This window comes from Pholcus phalangioides, unplaced genomic scaffold (assembly GCF_987345545.1).
Source record: "Pholcus phalangioides strain wild (caught in Gottingen) unplaced genomic scaffold, Ppha-v1.0 ptg000010l_1, whole genome shotgun sequence".
Taxonomy (NCBI): Eukaryota; Metazoa; Arthropoda; class Arachnida; order Araneae; family Pholcidae; genus Pholcus; species Pholcus phalangioides.
The window spans coordinates 14,711,910-14,731,949 of NW_028301603.1; the positions used below are offsets into that span (position 1 = coordinate 14,711,910).

The 20,040-nt window shown below is 40.4% G+C and overlaps 1 protein-coding gene across 1 annotated transcript in view; it reads right to left on the reverse strand.

Moving 5' to 3' along the window:
• Window positions 1-20,040, reverse strand: part of ptc (protein patched) — a 49,034-nt gene that overhangs the window by 20,565 nt on the left and 8,429 nt on the right. The window contains exons 3-5 of the mRNA XM_089237693.1: window positions 3,402-3,591; window positions 2,271-2,340; window positions 1,997-2,094 (exon numbers count right to left, since the gene is read on the reverse strand). Coding sequence (XP_089093819.1) covers window positions 1,997-2,094; window positions 2,271-2,340; window positions 3,402-3,591 — 358 coding nt within the window. The remainder of the gene's footprint in view (window positions 1-1,996; window positions 2,095-2,270; window positions 2,341-3,401; window positions 3,592-20,040) is intronic.

A 20,040-nucleotide genomic window follows, 5' to 3' on the forward strand; every position in this document is an offset into this window, starting at 1 on the left:
CATTCTTCACGTGTGATTTTTTTTTTTCATAGAGCTCTGCGCACCCCCCCCCCCTCCTCCCAGCCACCTCTCATGGCTCCCCTTCCATTTGATTTCTATCCTTGCTCCCCAGTTAGGACCCAGGACCTTAAGGAAGGCATATGGCCCCAGGCTGACAAACTGATATAGATTATAATCGTTGAAATTCTTGCAAAAAAAAAAAAAAAAAAAAAATCGAAGTGGTCTAGACGTGTTTTCGATTTTTTGGTAGAAGCACGCACTGTTTTTGTAGTTGATGTATAGTGAGAAGGAAAAACAACAGGTGAGATCACTCACTCAAAAAAAAAAAAAAAATATATATATATATATATATATAAATATACACACACATATTTTTGTAAGAAGTCTATGGTGAAACTGCTCGAGAATTCCTCCTTACGGTAGGTAAACAAAAACACTTGAAAAAAAATTCATCTTCCAGGAAGAAACTAAGCACACACACATCGAGTTTTATCCAGTTTGAAAAGAAGTGAGGAAACACGAAGGGAAAAAAAAACTATTTCCCCCTCCTTCAATACACTTCATATGACGTTTAAAAAATATCCCAAAATTACACCTGTTTGCCTTATATACTCTTCCCTCCATCTCTTATAAGAGATAACACATATATACATATAAGAGGCTGAAGAGGAGGGAGAGGGAAAAAATGGCATCTCTCATTCAACATTTCAATTCTACCAGTCCTGGTTGCTGCCAGATCTTCAACCTTTCTTCTTGGGAGGTCCTTCTAAGAAGTTAAGATAGAGAGAGAGGAGAAAGGGGGAAAAAAAATTATACAACTACTAAAAGATAGAGGTTATCGATTCAGGTATACCATACATTACCCGCTGATCCACATTAATTCCGAGGAACATAGAAAGAAAGAAAGAAGAAAAATTGATGCCACCCTTGAATTTTCTTAATTCTATTTCTCTCTTCCCTCTCTCTTTTTTCTTTTCTTTTTACTATTAGAAGGAAGTCGTGTAATTGGAGATTAAAGACCTGCTTTGATTTTCTCACTACTTTTTTCTTTCCTTTTTTTTTTTTTCTTGACAAACGATTGAAGTGACTTTCAGCTTCAATCAAACAGTTGTTGGAATTTGATCAGTGATTTTGAGCGTCAATCTCATGGTGATTTTGAGCTTCCATTCTACTAATTACGAGCTTCAATCAAAGTGTGATTTCAAACGTAAATGTGAAGGTGATTTTTTGAGTTTCAGTTGAGGTGCGATTTTTTTAGCTTCAGTTGAAGTGTGAATGATTCTCCAATCAGAATCACTCTGAACTTCCATTCAACTGAGTTTGAGCAATAATCAAAGTGTGATTTTACGCTTCGATCGGGGTGATTTTGAGTTATAATCAAAGTGTGATTTTACACTTCGATCAGGGTGATTTTGAGTTTCAATTAAAGTTGATTTTGAGTTTCAATTAAAGTTGATTTTGAGTTTCAATCAAAGTGAGGCTTCGATCAGGGTGATTTTGAGCTATAATCAATGTGATTTTGCGTTTCAATCAGGGTGATTTTGAGCTTTAATCCAGGTGATATTGCGGATTATCCCGGATGATTTTGATCTTTAATCAAGGTGACTTTGGATCCAAATATCCAGAATCATCATCAGTTTCTGTTCCCTTGATATCTTGGGCTGAGAAAAAAAGCCATCTATCTTTCTCTCTCACTCAACCAGAACTTCGGTCATTGTGAAAGCTACTACTACTCAACCCATATTGGTGCAGTATGGCAGCAGATGAACAGAAAGACATTGTAAAGGGAAAGGGGGTTTCATTTTTGAAAAGAAAAGAAAAATCCTTTCTTAGAAAGTTAGTTTTGTGGGGGGGGGGGGCGCCCAACAATTTCCATATTAAAAAACAATTGTTTCTACTTAATCTCAACCACAAATTCAATAAATTTTCAAAAATAACCCCTCCATACATGCTGTATACACATACGAAAAGAAAAAAAGTTGCTCTAAATACTTACGGTATATTTACAGGCATTTCTGGGCCTAAGAGTTTCGAACCCTCCCAGAAACAATCTAAAGGAGTAACTATAGCACACGGAAATAGATTCTCTAAAGTCTGGAACAATAAGAAAAAAAAAAGGAAGCTATATTTCAGAAAAATTTGATGATAATTATTACAATTATTACACTATTCACATAACTTAAATTTTCTCCGTATAAATAAGTATTTTTCATTCATCTTTTATAAATATCTATCAACGTCATTTCTTATGATATAATAACTGCACTCACCATATCTATATAATGTTTATCAAACACAGGAAAATTTGGGGAATAACACAGATCTTTGAGACTCCACGGGCTATAAAAAAAATTTACAATATTTAAATACAATTTCAACCAGGTTTATATCGGTAATTATGGAATATAAACTGGCTATTTTGGGAGAGTCTGTCATTGAATACAATGCATTTTTTTTCTGGGTCTAATTTCTGCAATTTTAATTTTGGGGGCACTAAAGTTACCATCTTTGACTCTAGTCGTAGGTACCTTCTATCTCAATACCTTATTCGCTCAGAGCCACCTATATGTCTAACACCACGATTCCCGACCTTTTCGACTAGCGGAGCCCATTTTAGAGTCTATTTCTTTGTGGAAACCCCCCACCGGGCCTTTAAAAGAATTATTTACAAAATTTACTGCCTTTAACTTTCAGGAGCAGTCTCGGAGCCCCTAGGGTGAGGATGCTCAACCTTTAGGAAAGAATGTGGGTCAGTTACTTCACCTGTTTGAAAACGTGTCGCGCATCAATTAAGTGATCTGGGAATGTGTCGCGGGTCACTCAAGTGATTTGGTAATGTGCCGCGGGCTACTTAAGTCATGTAGAAATGTGGCGTGGGCCGTTGGAGTGATGTTGAACAGCGAACTGCTTAAGTGCTCTGGAACTCTCACTTGAATTATCTATAAATATGCCGCCTAGTTCATTTTTGCAAAATAAGGTCGTGGGCCATATCAGATGACTTCGAGGGCCACATTTGAACCATGGGTTGATCATGTATGCCCTAGGACGTGCACAGGAAGCTCTAAAGGTTCTGCGGAGCACAGGTTGGGACATAGGCGGAGATAGAAATGGAAGTCTGGAGGGGAGAGCAAGGTCTTTATTGCTGAGGGGAGCACGATGATGATGATGTCAATTATTATTACACATATAAATTAGATCTACATTATTAAATTACACATTAAATTACACTTTGGATGCGCGGGGTATCTCCGCCCATGGGTTGGGAACCACTAATCTGACAATTTGAGGGTTATTTTGGCCTTGGATGTGATAATAATATTCTGGTCGGGATTTCTGCGTAGGGGGCGGAGGGCAGTTGAGAAAGCCCCGAAAGCCATCAAACATTGATCAGTGGTACTCACATGTCGAACACGTCAACCGAGACTTGGACTGCGGCCCTCACCACTTGGAGGTGGGCGAGGAGGGTGTCAGGGTGTAGGACGTTGACTCCCGTCTTCTTAGGCGTTTGGATGAGTATTTGGTTGGTGCTACCGGTGCCTTCTCCGAGAGTTGAGCTGATGTACCTGAGCTCTTTCTCTAGGCGACCACCTTCTGCAAATGACAATAAAAAAAATACCAATCAGAAATGAATCATTAACAATAAATGCATACAACGACGAAGAATCGTTATTACGGTTGGTCAGTTTGAGACCAATAAGCAAAGAAAGATTATTTTGAGAAATGAGAGAAAGTTCTGCCATCAACTATAAATTGCCATAAATCACAGAAAGGGGACACGCATCACCATCTAAATAGGGTGAACGGTCATTATGAAGACGTTCGAATGGGAGTCAGTCAATTGACCATCCTAGTCAAGAGACCGGAAAGAGGAGCGTGTGTGTGTGTGTTAATGGACATCCGGAGTTCATGAAGTCTCCACGGGGAGTCCCGAGAAAACGGGAGATTGAATCTGAGCTATTAACAGATAGGAGCACTGTGAAAGAGTACCCGCAGTTAATCTATATAACTGCCCCGATGGGGAAAACTCCATTTAATGACCAGGGAAAAGACAGTTTGGTTAGTTTTTAGGGCAGATCTGATTGACATTATTCCATCAATTCTCAAAAAAGTGATACCAGGATTTGTGCGTGCGTGCGTGTGTGTGTGTGGTATATACATTATTTCAACCAGTATCCTGTAAATATTCAGTACCTACAACAGATTTTAAAAGAAATCTTTTTGTCTATAGTAGGGTCATCTAAACGCACTTGCCCACAGGATAACATAGATGGCATCATAAAAAGCTGGATAATATTTTCGAGGGGTCATACAAAAGTCGGAAAACTCCTTAGAGGATCGTATATAATAGCTGATAGAGATCCAACTCCTTCAAAGGTCGTATAAAAGATGGACTTTTCAGGGTGGTATAAAAAGCTGGATATATATATATAAACTTCTGAGAGGGTGGAATAAAAGCTGGATAACTTCTGAGAGGGTGGTATAAAAGCTGGATAACTTTTTTGAGGGTAGTAAAAGCTGGATAACTCCCTCAAAGGTCCATAGTCATAGACGATGGATATCTTTTACGGTTGGCGTATAAAAGCTGGATAACTCATTCGCAGGTGCCATAGAGTTATAGATGATGTATATATTTTTCGGGGGCCGTACAAAAGCTGGGCAGTTATTTTTTTTCTGGGGGGGGGGTTGAATAAAAGCCGGATAACTCTTTCGAGGATCCATACCTATTATATCCGAGCAAAACATGTTACATCACCATCATCAGAATTTCCACGCATCCCAACCCAATAACAATGAAGAATATAATAATGAATTCATTACGAAGGAACTGACAGATACTTCCCGAAGTTCAACAACCCAAGATAATATTAATTCAACGATTATTTCATTATATCCCCGGCAACCCATCAGTTTTCCATCCTAGAGGATGGAATTTAGAATGTTTCCAGTTAAGGATGAAATAAACCTTAGGGGGGGTTCGACGATTCGTATCAATCACCAGAGGGAAAAAAAAGGCGATTTACAATCAAATTACAAATACACGAAAAAAAACCCAAGAAAACAAGTTAATGATTCAGAGATAATCAAATAATTTTAAAAAGAGATTTAAAAAAAATAATTTATCTCCTTTAAACAAAACAAAAAAAAAAACTAGAAGATATTTGTGACTATTTCTACTTCGTAGACAGAATGTAGAGACATTATCATTATATACGAGACATAGACATCAATGTTATGCAAGCCCAACCAACATATAACCCTTCCTTGCTTAAGGCTGTTTTTGAAATCAAGTACAGGATACATGAATCTCTTTCTTTATACATTTTTTTTTTGGACTAAAATAATAATAAAATAATTAAGAATTGCTCTTCTCGAAAATGAATTATATCAACTACTTATTTAATTCGTATAATGGCAATTTGACAGTTAAATTGCAGGGTTAGGAACTAGATCTTTTTCTCCTTAAATACTAATAATAATAAAGAAAAAAAAAAGGGCAATAAGGAAGAAAATGGACGGTAGATGGCCCTGAAGGTAAAATATCAAGTTCATAGTTCTCTCTCTCTCTCTCTCTCTCCATAAATGAACCCCTACCCTCCACGGAATCGACATGCGACCAATAGGAATGATAGGGCCGTTCTCTCCACCCCATGTCCACATTCTGGGGAATGGCTCGGTTAATTATGAATGGCGCTTCTTGCGTTCATTCAGAGTTATTTACCGGGAAGACAATCTCGATTGTGTCTTCCCTGAATGTGATGTCCCCGATAGGAATGCTTCCTGGAACATAAATTTCAAAACAGCAGCTCTGATACTGGTACTGCTGCAATATATCCCAGTCTGACCATCATTTGCCTGATTACGACAGAGGATTAAATATTCAAATTTCCTCAAGATTAACTTTTATTATAAGTGCATATTTCGATAGGGAAAATGATCAGACTTTTCTGATAGGAGATTCTCTCACATTTTCGCTTCTCATTGACCGCCCGTTATCATTTCGGAGCGAGACCTTAAGAGAGAGGGGAGATATATTATATTATACCTTCTCTAAGAGCGGGACCTACTCTTAAATATTTCATACAGTTAAATTAGGGATGTGACAAATAGCGATTTGACCGAATACCGAATTTCTTAAAATTCATCACAATTATACAGTAAAATCCCTTTTAACGGACACATTTATAGCAAAACCTCTCTTTTGCGGACAAAAAATTTCGCCCGTAAAAGAGGGGGGTGACCGTTACTCGGGGGTTGGAAAAGCATAGGTTTATTATATACAAGGGGAAATTAATGTTTGGCCGTAAAATAGGGGTGACTGCATCCCTTGTATAATAAAACTATACTTTTCAAACCCCCGAGTAACGGTCACCTCCTCTTTTACAGGTGGATTTTCTTGTCCCACCTGTGTCCGCAAAAGAGGTTTCACTATAAATAAAATTGGCGTTTTTAATTGAAAATAAAAAAAATATTGGTAACTTCAAATGATTGATACTGAATTTTAATTATTTTGCCATGAGATGCTGACAATCAAATTCAATGATGGTACAGTATATTGTATTTTAATGTAAATTACAGAATAATTTTTTTTTCCTTAGACACTCGTTACCAATTATGCATCTAATCAAGAAAATGTCAACCATTATATTTACTCTCAACTAGCAATGCATCATAAAATCAGGGCTCCCACTCAAAAAATTAGAAAAAGTAGGACGGAGGAGGGTCCTCTCTCCACTTAGACGGAGCATAATCATAGCAAAATAAAAAAAAATCCCTAAAATTTTTGTTTTTATTTTCAAAAAATTTTAAATTTAATTTTTTTTATAGCAATATTTCAGTATCCTGTAAGATTGACTCGAGCCAAAGCAAAATGACAAAAATGACGGCAACAAAAACAATTTTTGGCCAAAATAGTGTACTAGCAACCATAAATATTTTTTCTCTCTCTCCTCACAATTCCCTCAGGTCGATAAGATACTTGCCTAAAGTACCAAAGGATGTTTAGAGGTGTCGCGAGTTTGATGCCAGATTCATCCTCGTCAGAAACTTTCCTGACACAGGAGTACAACAGAAACGGCGACATGACCACAGCAAAAGATTGCTACCGCAGAGAGTCCCCTACATTGAGAGGTTAGCGCACCAACCTCTCGATGAATACAAAAAAGGCTGCCATTCGGAATCGGCAGTAAATTTTAGATCGCGGTCTAATTAGCCCTCGTGTGCAGAAAATGACGACAAAAATGAGATCAAATATAAATTACATTCTTTTTTGGAGTCTTCCACAGTCCAATCTGTCAACTGTCTTCGATAATTCACAGCAGATTAGGAAGACATGTAAGTTTTTTAAGAATGACGCTCTTCCAAGACCACTTCCAGAAGCACAGTGCAAAATGTGCGAATTACAAGATCCAACGTAAATAAGTCAAGGTCAACCGGAGGGCTTTACTGCGTTGTCCATCCCTTTCTTTGAAGGGATTTGTTTATATTTTACTGTTCAATGTAATCGTTTTGGATGAATGAAGCACTTTGAGCACTTCTAGCTCTTTGCTGAGAATTGCAAATACTGTTTATGCCTCTGCATATCCTAAAAATACAAAAGTAAATTGAATGTTACAAACCTAGAATAAGCCTATGTATCCAACTGCTTTGTAATGCAAACTGTTGTTTTTGCCCCTTCTGTACACGAAATGTGGATTATAATTTTGAATGATTGTGTGTGTGTGTCAATTACTGTCCAAGACCATGAAGTAGTAAATACAAAATTATTTTTTCCATCGAGACAGAAATTTTTAATGACTACTCTATTTGTTGAACCCGCAAATCAAGTAAATGAAGAATTGATAAACCAAATAATCCACGTACACCCCCTACCAAATAACCTTAAAAATGATATAATTTCTGCTTCGGCAGAATATTTAATTGCAATCTACAACATTTTAAATATTTGGCAATATATCGATTCAATTAAAATCAATTACATGAATATTGTTGACAGGATTTAGTAAAAAAAAAGTAGGACAAAAACCTAGAAAGTGGGGCAAAAGTAAGAAAAGTTGTGGGCTCATGAGTGGGAGCCCTGAAAAATTTATGTCATTTTCTTATGTCCTTTGCTTCTTTTGCTCAATGTGTATCTTTTCTAGGTACATCCTTCAATTAGTGAACTTGTGTACAATTCACGTTCACTTCCACCTTATTGCTGCAGTAGGATTCTATTTCCAGTTTTATGTCTTCCTTACCCCAGAATTTCAACCTGACACATAACCTCTTTTACAGGAAGGGATACGCGCACCCACGCAATAAAATGTAATCTGTAAATTTTTAATTTTAGGGAGAGAGAGACAAACACAAACGTTTGTTATGAATGGTTAGCGTTTGAAAGTCGTTCTTTTCCGAATAGTATAGGAATAAGAGTACATAATAAGTAGTAGAAGGTTTAGTGATTTCCTCTGTGGGCTATTAAATGTGTAATGCGGATCGGGAAAATTAAAAAAAGAAACCTTAAAGGGTTAAGACCATGGCCCTCACATCCTGGAGCGAGGCCCCTAGGCTGGGATCTTTTGGACCCCCCCGGTCAGACTTTTCACGGGCCCCCCTTCTGTAGTTAATTTATAGCGTGAAAAAGTTAAAAATGGTGAGAACTGTCCCGGGCCCCAGGGCTAGAGCCCTGTCAGCCCCCTCTTTGTGGGGGTCATGATTAAGACTAGATATAATGAACTAAATTTTCGATATCTTGAAGTCACACGAAATGCATTGGGGATGCAGTGCCTCGGTAATGCGGAACTCTGGGAACTTTATTTGCCAAGGAAGTAACAATTTGAAAGCACCGAATAAGCTTTTTGAATTCATTATAATTGCTACACTAATTCGTAGTTAAATGAAGTCCCGTCACAAACCACATCAAATGGATTATATCTTGGATCCTGACCACCAAAAGTGATTATGGATCCGAGTTTATGTTCGGTGTTGCATGTGTCAAGAAAAGTGCATAGCGGATGCAATATCACCGGAACCTCGGTGAATCCCGTTTTGTTTATAACGTTCCCTGTTAGAACGTTTTCTCGCTTTGAAAGCATTTTTGTGGTCCCAACTTTCCCTAACCTCTTTCACTGTGTACCTCATTTGTAACGGTTTTCTAAATGGTTTTTATATAATGATTCTATTTCCGAGTTAAGACCGAACTCAAATGGTCATAGTAAAGACATCGAGCCTAATTGATTATTATTATTATTAATTATTATTAATCAATTAGGTGAGCTCAGGTGCGAAGAGGCTAGTACTCATCTGTTTTTTTGAAAAATGTTGTACTGTATTTGTCACGCAAAGTCAACGAATGGAGTAACTGTTACACTAAATACGGTGGATCACGTTTTTGTAACGTTTTCCAAAAAAAAACACAATCATGGAAGACGTTATAAGCGGGGAAAACACTTTAAACGAGAAATCTCAATGAGTATTAGTAAAAATCGAGCTCACGGAAATAAGTCTCACTAAGCGGAAGAACATTCTGAGAAGGAGCGTTATAAGCGAATCCACTGTACATTGCAAATGCGTTGTCTCAGTAACTATCCGTCGCGTAAAAATGTACAGCGAGCACTGTCAAAGTCTCCTAGAAGTACTAGAAGGCTTTGACACTGTACGGTATCGCAGGAATTATCAATCACGTGTAATGTGAGTATTGCAATTTTACATATACATAATCTTGCCCTCAATCCTGTTTTTTCTTTTAACCTTTTCGTTCAATTTTATTCAAATAAGGGTAGCAGTAAATAATTCACTTTGTTTTGCTATCACGTAAATATTCCAAGCAGGGCACGTGACTCTAGTGCCATAAAGGCCAATGGGGGTCATTCAAGTATTACGCCAGCAGATTTTTAGCCATTTTTGACCCCCCCCCCTCCACCGTCAACACTATTTCGTCAGCACTGCCCCTACCTCCTAATGCATACTGCATTTTTTCCTTTTTGACAAAAAATAAAGTGTTCCAGCTTCTGCCGCGAAGCTGGGCTGGAAGTGATCTCGGCAACGGGATAAGTCCAGTGTCAAAGTTATGGCGTTCATTCATTCAGCCCTGTCTGTTGACAGCCCCGACCATTGTTCCCAGTCGGAACAGACAAAAATATAGAAATGTCCCGTAAAATACTGGACACATGTATCACAAATTAATGCTGTAAGTTAGAGGTCCGTCGAATCATCTTAGATATTCTATTGGTCCTTGGGTTCAGAAAGGTTGAGGAAACACTGAACAACGGAATATTCAATGGCAATTTTTTTTTTCCATGAGAAGAATCCATGTAAACACTTCTCTCAAATACATCAGAAAGGCAAAAGGCAAAAAGTTGAGTGAAACGTAAGAAAAAAACATACAAATGAAATATATAAAAAACAGGTCATGAAGCACATGTTAAGTGTTGCGCGTACACCATTGAGATGTTTCCGATCAGAGCCTGTAAATTGAGATACATGCAGGAAAAAAAAAAAACCGCCCGGAGGCTTCCCTCCCTCTTTCGGTAATAATAATAATATATAAGGGAGAAAGAAAGTAAAAGAAGAACTAAATGGGGGACCTTCCCACCCGCAGGGGATCCATCCTCCGCAAGGGTGGTCTCCATGTTAATTGCCTTCCATTCGTTCCCCCTATGTGGCCGTAGGAATAATATACATATAGGGAAAAAAGTATATATAAGAGAATGGCCTCTTTATCTAGTAGGGCAGAGGATTTTTTTTTTCCTCTTTTTTTTCGTGGGTTACGCCTACTGCTAGGAGACCATGAACTCATCTTTCGCACACGTGGAGTTAATGTTTGAACACACCGTTATGGCACCAAAAGAAAGATAATATTCACACACACACACTCTGCCATAAATTACATGATAGGGGTAAGAAAACTTAGGAACCGTTTTTACGAAACTCTTATATAACGGCACATTTTTTTGAAGTCATGCCTAATATCTCCGGTTCCCGACCGGCTGAATTTCACGGCTGAATCTAGATGTGTTTCATAATCTAAGGATTGATCCGGGATGCTATGATTAAGCAGAACCATGGTTCTCAAACTTTTTTTTACTAGTGGTTTCCTTGACCTGGGGCAGTGTTTCTCAAAACGTGCGTCGCGGCGAACTGGAGATTGCCTATATATTCTTTGGTGATTCTTTTATAAGTGAAAATAACTGCTAAACTAGTCTGGGGAGCCGCAGACGAACCGTGAATTGGGCAAGGGAGCCGTGGGTGAGAATCCGTGAACTAGGACCCTATCTATAGTTTATCTGCGGCACCGTAGAATAGCTAACAGATATTATGCATGCACAAAAAAAATTAATTTCAATGCGCGAACAGGCACAACTCATCAGTATCTCCAGATTGCCATAGGAGTCACGACGCACACTTTGAGAAACACTGCCGCAGAGGATTCGTTCGAAAATCGTATCCCAAGTGGTTTTTTTGAGATTCGTGGAATGGAAATGGTCATTTCGAGCTGGAATTTCCAGCACCAAAGGTGCCGCGTCCTCCAATAAGCAGTAATGTCATTTTCCAAGTTGTGGATAAGTACGAGGAGATTGGACAAAAAAACCTAGATTCTGGTCGAGGACTAGAAGAGGCGTAATACACAAGCACACCACACACACACACACTCTCTCTCTCTTTCTTTCTTTTTCGAAGAACATAATCTATTCTTTAATCCGCACTTGATGAGTTTCTGCCACTAATTAAGATGGTAGGGCGCTCAGGGTGGTCTTCCTCCTCAGATAATGAACTCACAAAGCAGCAGCTCTCTCTCTGTCTTCTCTTCTTTTTCTTTTTACTCATTCTCTCGTAAAAAAAAAGAGAAAAGAAAAACCAACGCCCCGTTTTCTTTACTTCTTTCTTCTCGGTTGAAGCAAAAAAAAAAGAAGAATGGGAAACGAAAAAAAAAAAGGGCCATAGAAGAAAATACACACGCACAAGCCACTTGCTTGAATCTTTTTGGACAGAATGATAATAGTAATAATAGCAATAAAAAGAATGCTTGTCCTGTTCGCAACGAAAAAAATAAAAATATCCTCGACTTACATAGAAATTTATGGGAGATACCAGCACGACAGCAGTGACCAACCAGTCACTCAAATTCCTTGCTCCATGTTGTCTTCTCACTACAGTCGAATCCCGTTATAACAAGCTCCAAGAGACCGGAGAAATCACTTCGTTATAAAGGAATTCCAGGTTTTTGCGTTGTTCCTATGTAAACTTATGTGGAGGATTAGGAAAAGTGTTCGTTAAGACGAGATTTTTCGCTGTAATGGTATTCGTTAAAACGAGATTCGACTGTATTCAGGATTTACAGAAAAAAAAAGACAGCTTCGGCCACCACTTAATCCAGCTAGGATTATTTCAGGAATGACATAATACAGTAGGCCCCACTTAATCGGATAAACCGGATACCCGCTGAAACGGATAAAATCCTCTGGCACCAAAATTTCTCCCATAGAGACAATGTTGAAGTTCCCCCGCTTGATATATATGATCATTTCAACGATTTTTCTCCCAGCTTAATCGAATATTACGCTTTACAAATCAACTGTTAATACACATCAACCACTACACACATAGTGTCTTTATTGAATGAAACATGCGGAATTAATGGGGAAATATGTTACTAAGACTTAAAAAAAAATTGAGAGAGGTATCGGCCTCCCAAGTATTCAAGTTGCCTTCAATATGGGCATTTAATTATTTTTGTTCGCTGTTGAACCCATAGAGGGCGCTAACTTTCTTAATGAAAAGTAAAAATCTTAGGTATTGCGATCAACGTTGTAATTGAATGTAATTTTCATTTCATTTTCTATGTCTGATTTATTCGAGAAGCTTTAATATTGATATCCTTGATCAGTTTTCAAAACACACAAACTATATTGACGTCGTAAAATGGAAATCGAATTGTTCCCCGCGTAATCAAATACTGAGTGTTGGAATGCCGTACAGGAGGTGGTTCTCAACATGCGTTCCGCGAAGCGTGGAGCTTTGCTTGTACTGTGCATTCTGTTTTTTAGTTGCTACCATCAGGGCCGTCTTAAGAATATCATGGGGTCCCCCGGGCCAAATGATTTTTCTGAGGTCCTACCTGGCAAATTTTCGAAAATTTTAACCGGTTCTAATTTCTGTGAGGGCCCTCTTCCTTTGAGGCCCCGGGCCGTGCCCGGGTGGACCCATGCGTTAAGACGGAGCTAGCTACCATACATTTTACACGCGTGAATACCTTGCCTTGACGATCACATACACACGACACGACACCCATATTGTAACAACCATTGTGCTTCTAGAGCAGAGGTTTACAACGATATACAATCGAATCCCGTTTTAACAAATACCGTTATAGCGAAAAAATCAATCACGTTTTAGCGAACAGTTATTTATCTAATACCCCAGAGAAGTGCACATAGGAAAAATGCTAAAACCGGGAATTCTTTTGTAACGAAATGGCGTTATAACGAAGTGATTTATCCGTTGGAGTTCTTCGTTATAACGGGATTCGACTGTACCATACCGCGGAACCCCCTCCACAAAAAATAGAATGGAATATTTATGCAATGTAAATATTTTTAATGAACCATCCGTGGAACCCAAGTGGGCAGACGGAAGTTCCCGACTTTGACATGGGGGAGGAGCCCATGTATGGGGGAGAGAAATAATTAAGGAATTCCCCCCTCCCCGTGACTAGTGTCCAAGATCTTTATTTCAGGAGACCAGGAGCAGAAATCTTTTTGGGAGACTTGTGGCAGCTATTGAGAATACAAAAACTCCTTATATCGGGATCTGATTCTTTTCAGTTCGCGGGCCGGATATGCAGTATTTCTGATGCTCGCGGGCCAGAAACTTGTACGCTGCTCAAAACAATTAGGGGGGGGGGGGGATATGTATTATTTATTTAAATTAAGTTGATGATTGGGACACAGCTCTTTGTGAATATGTACTTTATAATGTTCTTTGTAAATATTTTATCAATTAAAATGTTTAAAAATCACAATTGAAATCACAACTACATTTTCCCTAATTGTTTTGAGCAGTGTATATAAAGTATTTTACGGGACGTATTTATGGGATGTATTTTACGGAATATACCCGTAATATTGGCCATTCCAACTTCTTTAGAACGTCCCGTTTTTTCCCCCCTTCCTTTCGAAATAAGCTTAGTTTAATTTTTGAAATCAAGAAATAAGACTATTTTCATGATTTAGATTATATTTTTTATGATAATTATATGACTAATTATTATAATTAATTATATCCATCTAAATGTATTCATCTCACGTGTTTGTCAAACATACAACGTATTTTGGTGAATAACATTTTGACTTGCAGTACTACGTACATCTTTTTCCACCGATAAGCAATGTTTCAGAAATTTTAATGTGACAGTCGGCACCTTAACAATTTTTTCGCTGTAACTGGCGACTTTACTCGCCGTCGACAACTTTTTTCTCAGCTGTAATTTGACATATCTACTTGCCTTGACAATATTTTTTTTTTGTCAATGTCAGGCATTTTTATAAAAAGAAATATGGTCAGTCAAGAGGTATTTATCGTGTCGTGTGTAATTGATACTTTTTCTACCGGATCATCACTTGCGGGCCGGGTGGAACCCCCTTCGACGAGCCGCATTTGGGCCCCCGGGGCCAAAGATTGTGCACCCCCCTGCCTTATGAGATAAAGAGAGGACGAGAACTACAAGCAACGAAACTGGAGCACTGGATACGACCCCCCTTCTTCCATCTGCCTTTAACCTCAGAATGAAGTTAGGAACGCCTACATCTCGCCAAGTGCATATTTAGGTGGCGGTGGAGAAGGAATTGAGACATTTTCTCTCTTGCAGGTTTGTCTTCATCCATCCATCCCTTCCCTCCCTCCTCACGCTTCTTGACAACACAAAAGAAAACCTTAAACAGAGCAGCGAAGATTGAGACATTGAACTGATGATCTCTCTCTCTCTCTTTCTCTGTTTATAATTCGTAGTAAAAAAAAAAAAAGTTCTGTCCACATAGACACCAACAGGAGCGGGAAAAAAAAGAATTGGACAATCCGATTGTTTTCTTCCCTTTTTTGGAGTTCGAGGGAAGATTCGATATACGGGGTTGCTCGAAAAAATTCTAATTTGACACCCGCACAAAATTTTTATATTAGCTTATTGGCAAGATTGACATCGTGGCTCCCCCACATCTTGTAGCAGAGCTCCTGGGACAAACGCATGCTTAACCCACGGGCCGAATGTGGCCCTCAACGTCATCTCTGATGTGGTCCGCATCTTCAAACATAATTTTGTAAAAATTAACTAAGCGGCATTTACAGATCACGTATGTGGCCCGCAGCACATTTAAAAATAACGGCTTAGTTTCAGATCACTCAAGCGACCCGCGGCACATTTACAGATCGCTCAAGAGGCTAGGGAGCATTTTGAGATCACTTAAGTGCGACGCTAGTGCCACGCTGTTCCAAACCCACTCAAGTGGCCCGTGACACGTCTTCAAACTAATGAAGTGGCCCGCGCTCTCCTAAAGGTCGAGCAGCTTTGTCCAAGGTTGGGATCTTTGGTGGGTCCCCGGGGACTTTTTTACGGGCCCACTCAAGTGTTGGGATGGAATCCCGTTAGCACCTGGGGGGTGAAAGTTCTTATATGCATTGATTTTCAAGTTAAAAATTTTTAAAAAAGTAAAATACTGTCCCAAGGGTCATGACGCGGTCATTGACTTCTCCAACGCGGGAGGGGGGGAGGACTGACAGCTTGCCACGGTGAAGCAGGACCAGCCCAGTGGACCGGGCAGTACTTGAATATTTTTTTTTTGTTTTTCCACACTATAAATTCACTATACAGGGACCTTGCTGCAGGACGTGAGAGTCATGCCCAGGGCCTCTATGCATCGGTCGTTAAAATGAGTCGCAGCTTCCGAGAATGTTGGGGGGGGGGGGGGTTTGTCGTCCTTCAAGAATGAGTGTTAAAAATCTCTGTGTAACCCCACAGGCCCAAACCATCAATCCACCTTAGTCCAGTGGCCGCACAGGGAGGGCTGCACCAAATCAGAGTTTGCAGGGCAAAAAAAAAAAAAAACATTCTCAAGGGGCTTCATAAATTGGTCCTGCAAGAGTAGACATTTTTTTCTCGAGCCGCCCCTTTCTCGGTCCCAATGTATACATAATTAGACGTTTCGTTTCCAACTATGACGCAATAACGTTTTTTAGGAGCTCTCAATCGAATTCATAGAAAGGGTGTCTCCATAACATTTAGGAGAACGTCGGGGGAGGGGGGGGGACCAAAGAATTGGAGGGAAAAGCGGCCAGAATATGACATGAACCCACCATGTCGGGGGGGGGGGAATTCCTTTTCCGTCAGAGAATGTGATAGGTTTTGAGAAGGTGGGCGGGGAGACGCGAATGGTTCTCACATTTCATACCGACAGTGTAGGAGAAATGACATAAAAGAATGTCATGCGCACATATCAATAGAGATGTCACAAGCTCAAAAATCGCTCGGCCCCCCCCCATTTTTTTTAACATATAAATCTCCAAAACCACCGACGAATAATCCCCATCCCACGAGGAACCCATCCACCCTCCTCAACTTGAGACAGTTTTCTCAAAAAAAAAAAAAAAATGAAGGATGACGGGCCACCCTTCTGAAAAGCAAAAAACATACTTTTCCGAATACACTGCATGAAAAAAAAAAGTGCCGCTATTTCCTCTCCCTTCACCCAACGATTTCTAGGAAAGATGGCGGCACATACATGCCTCCTTTACAAAGCCCCAAGCCCACCCCGGGTGGAAAATAAGCCATGACCCACACACTCTAATGCCCCATTATACAAAAATACATACGTACGTTTTACTGCTAGTAGTCACGTGGTCGGACTGTTTTTTGTTCTTGGATCGGACCCCCCCCCCCCCCCATATAATGATACCAGATTGAATTTTGTGGCAATGCCCGTAACCAAACTTGGCGATACCACAGGTAAGGTAATGTCTCCTATCCGAGACATCCAATGCCTTCCAGAAATCCACGAGGGAGAGCCGTCATTCTTCAGAGCCATCCTATACTGTCGTATACATGTCACAAACGCTCTGTCTCCTCCCTCACGAGAACAATAGTCCTAGTGTCAGAACTGGAACAACAACGATGACAATAGACTCCAGAGACTTTGTGCGTGGCAACAATGTCTCGAGCGGAGACAATATGATGGACGACTTGGTTGTCGAAAATGAGAGACTCATCCAGCCCACCGGAACAATGAGATAGTCTTTATTTTTTTTACACTCTATTTAAGATACTACTTACCCGTATTGCCACAGCCAAATCCTCCTATATAGACGAGCCGCCCCCCCCCCTCCAAGAATAATCCAGAAATTCTCTACGTGGCGAAATGACAAGACAACGAATGCAACTTCACGTAGCTGTCAATAGACCAATGATGTATACCGGACCCCAAAATCCCTGCAACAGGGCCTCCCAGAGCTGGGATCTTAGGTGGACCCACCAGGCTTAATTTTTATACAGTGAATTTATAGTGTGAAAGAATGAAAAAAAAAAAGGAGATAAAAGAATCGTCTCGGGCCCCCTCGTCAGCCCCCCAGCCCTTGTGGAGGGCCCCGGTGGGTACTGATTTCAGTGAAACAAGACCACCGCCAGAAATATCTTTTGGGAAAGGGACAACTAGTATTTCAGTATTGGGGAAGGGAGGGGCTAAGTAAAATCCCACCATAGGGAGGGCTGAAAGGGATCCATCCCGAGGATAACATGGTGAAAAATCCATCATGTTTTTTTGTATATTTATGCTATAAACTTACTGGGGCCGTGAAAATTCCTGGCGTCGAGCCTACGAAAATTCACAGCCTATGGACTCCGTCTATAGAATTTGATGGGGGGGGGGGGAATGGTGGCATTAACATCGCCCAAATCCATCTCTAGCAAATGCCAAAACCTTTTGTTTATGGATAATAAACAAATTCATCAAAAAGGTTCCAGTCATCCATCGTAATTGTTTATAACGAGGTAGTTTTTACCCATTCGGCATTGAATTGATATCACTGAATTGGACCCCCCCCCCACCCCCACCAACCAAGTGAAATTATGTTTTTTTCCCCAATGACGCTCGTTTAAGATCTTGTCTTGAGATCCCAAGATAAGAGGACGGTTTCATGGAGCGTAGTGGGCCGGGTCTGATCCTAGGCAAAAATATACATCTTCGAGAATGACCGAGGTGTCAACAAAAAGTGTGAAGCGCTCCATTGAGCAATCCCGCCAAGGATGAAATATCGAAAACAAAAAAAATCGAAATAAACAACCACCGCGACATTCCTATGCCGTCACTTCCCGACTTACGAACTTTCCGAGTTATGAATCGAGATATAGGCCAACTTGGCGCTGTTGGCGAGTTCCAGATCGATATCGATGACATTCGGCAAAGATGTTCTACAATTAGCTCTCTTCTGGGCCGCAACCGGGGTTGGGGCTCGTGCCCCGGGCGCTGAACCAGAAGAGGCACAATTTTTATTCTTAAACCTCTCCTTTAACATTACAAGGGGGCGCCAAAATGCTCACGTGCCCCGGGTGACCAAGCATCTACTAGTTGCGGTCCTGGCCGCAACTATACATGTAGTCAACGGGGCAAGCATGAATTTTTGCGCCCCCGTGTGCTGACAGGGGGGCCCAAAAATTCATGCCTGAAGGGGCGATTAAAGGGCGAATTATACCCCCTTCCCGGTCTATCACATAGGTCATCAGACCCGCCTGCTTTTCCCTTAGTTGCGGCAATGGCTCTCCTCATCTGCTTATAAAATTGCATATTTCAAGAAATACGTGCTGCATAAAATTTACTTAAAAGGAGGACTTTACTCGAAGGAGGAGAGTTACACTTTACTTAAAAGGAGGACCCCCCCCCCCCCCCGCACAAGGTGAGGCTTACGGGGCTCCAGCCCGGAACGATTCTTATAATTTTTTTGTTTTAAATTCACAATACTGGGACGCGTGAAAAATCTGTAAAAGTGAGGGTCCTTTTGTATGGGGGGGGGGCGGGAACCACTACAGGGCCCTACTTTGAAATGAGGGAGCTATGCACAAAGCAAAAATTAGGAACCCCTTCCCTACTGGTGAATGGTGGAAGATATTTGGTTAATCGGGGGTGGGAAAAAAATATTCAAATTTTGTAAGCCCAGCTATATTAACATAATATCTAGAGGAAACAAAGCAAGTTCAACCCCCCCCCCCCACCTCCCAAGCAAGACCGAGATCTTTTTGGCGGACTTCCCACTTCCTCCAATGCATGAAAAAAAAGTAAATACTCACAAATATCGGTAAACGATTTCGGAGGCCTTGGGCGAAGGACAATGAATTCTCTCCAAAACAGCGTTATTTCGACTTACGGACGATGCTCGGAATTCGTAAGTCGGGATATGCTACATTTGTATACGATCCCCCTCCGCTTCTCTGCATAAAATGAACTTCTAGGAGGAGGTGAAGATCTTATAATAATAACATCGTGGCCGCCGGTCCCCCACATAGATTAGTGGGCAGGGGCAAGTCCATTGTCCAGACATAGCTTGCCCTCCCTTGCAAGATCTCTTTCCGTCAGTCCACAACTCCTTGATGTCTTTATTATCATCGCCACCAACCACGGACGGAGCGCACACATGCTACCCGCAAAACACGCTTCCCCCCCCCCCCCGCTGCTAATGTTTCTGAGAAATATAGTGGATTGCAGTACACTAAAATATGGAGTTTGTGGGGGGTAGGGGAGTAGACAGGGCACGCCTCCCTTTACCTAAGCGCCCCTGGACAAGTAGTCGAAAAAATATTCCCTAGATTTTTTTGGGGTAACTGTACATCCTTCGCTGGTGAGAAAGATGAGTTATAAGCTCATAATCTAGAACTTCAAGATCAAAAGGGAGGGGAAAAATGATCTTTTTTAGATCTTTACGACGTTATTTCTGATGGTCTTTCATAATAGAAAAATGGCTCCCGTGTCGGACATTTTTTTTTTTATCGTATTCTACATGCCCTCTATCATCCTTCAGCTGAGTCAACAA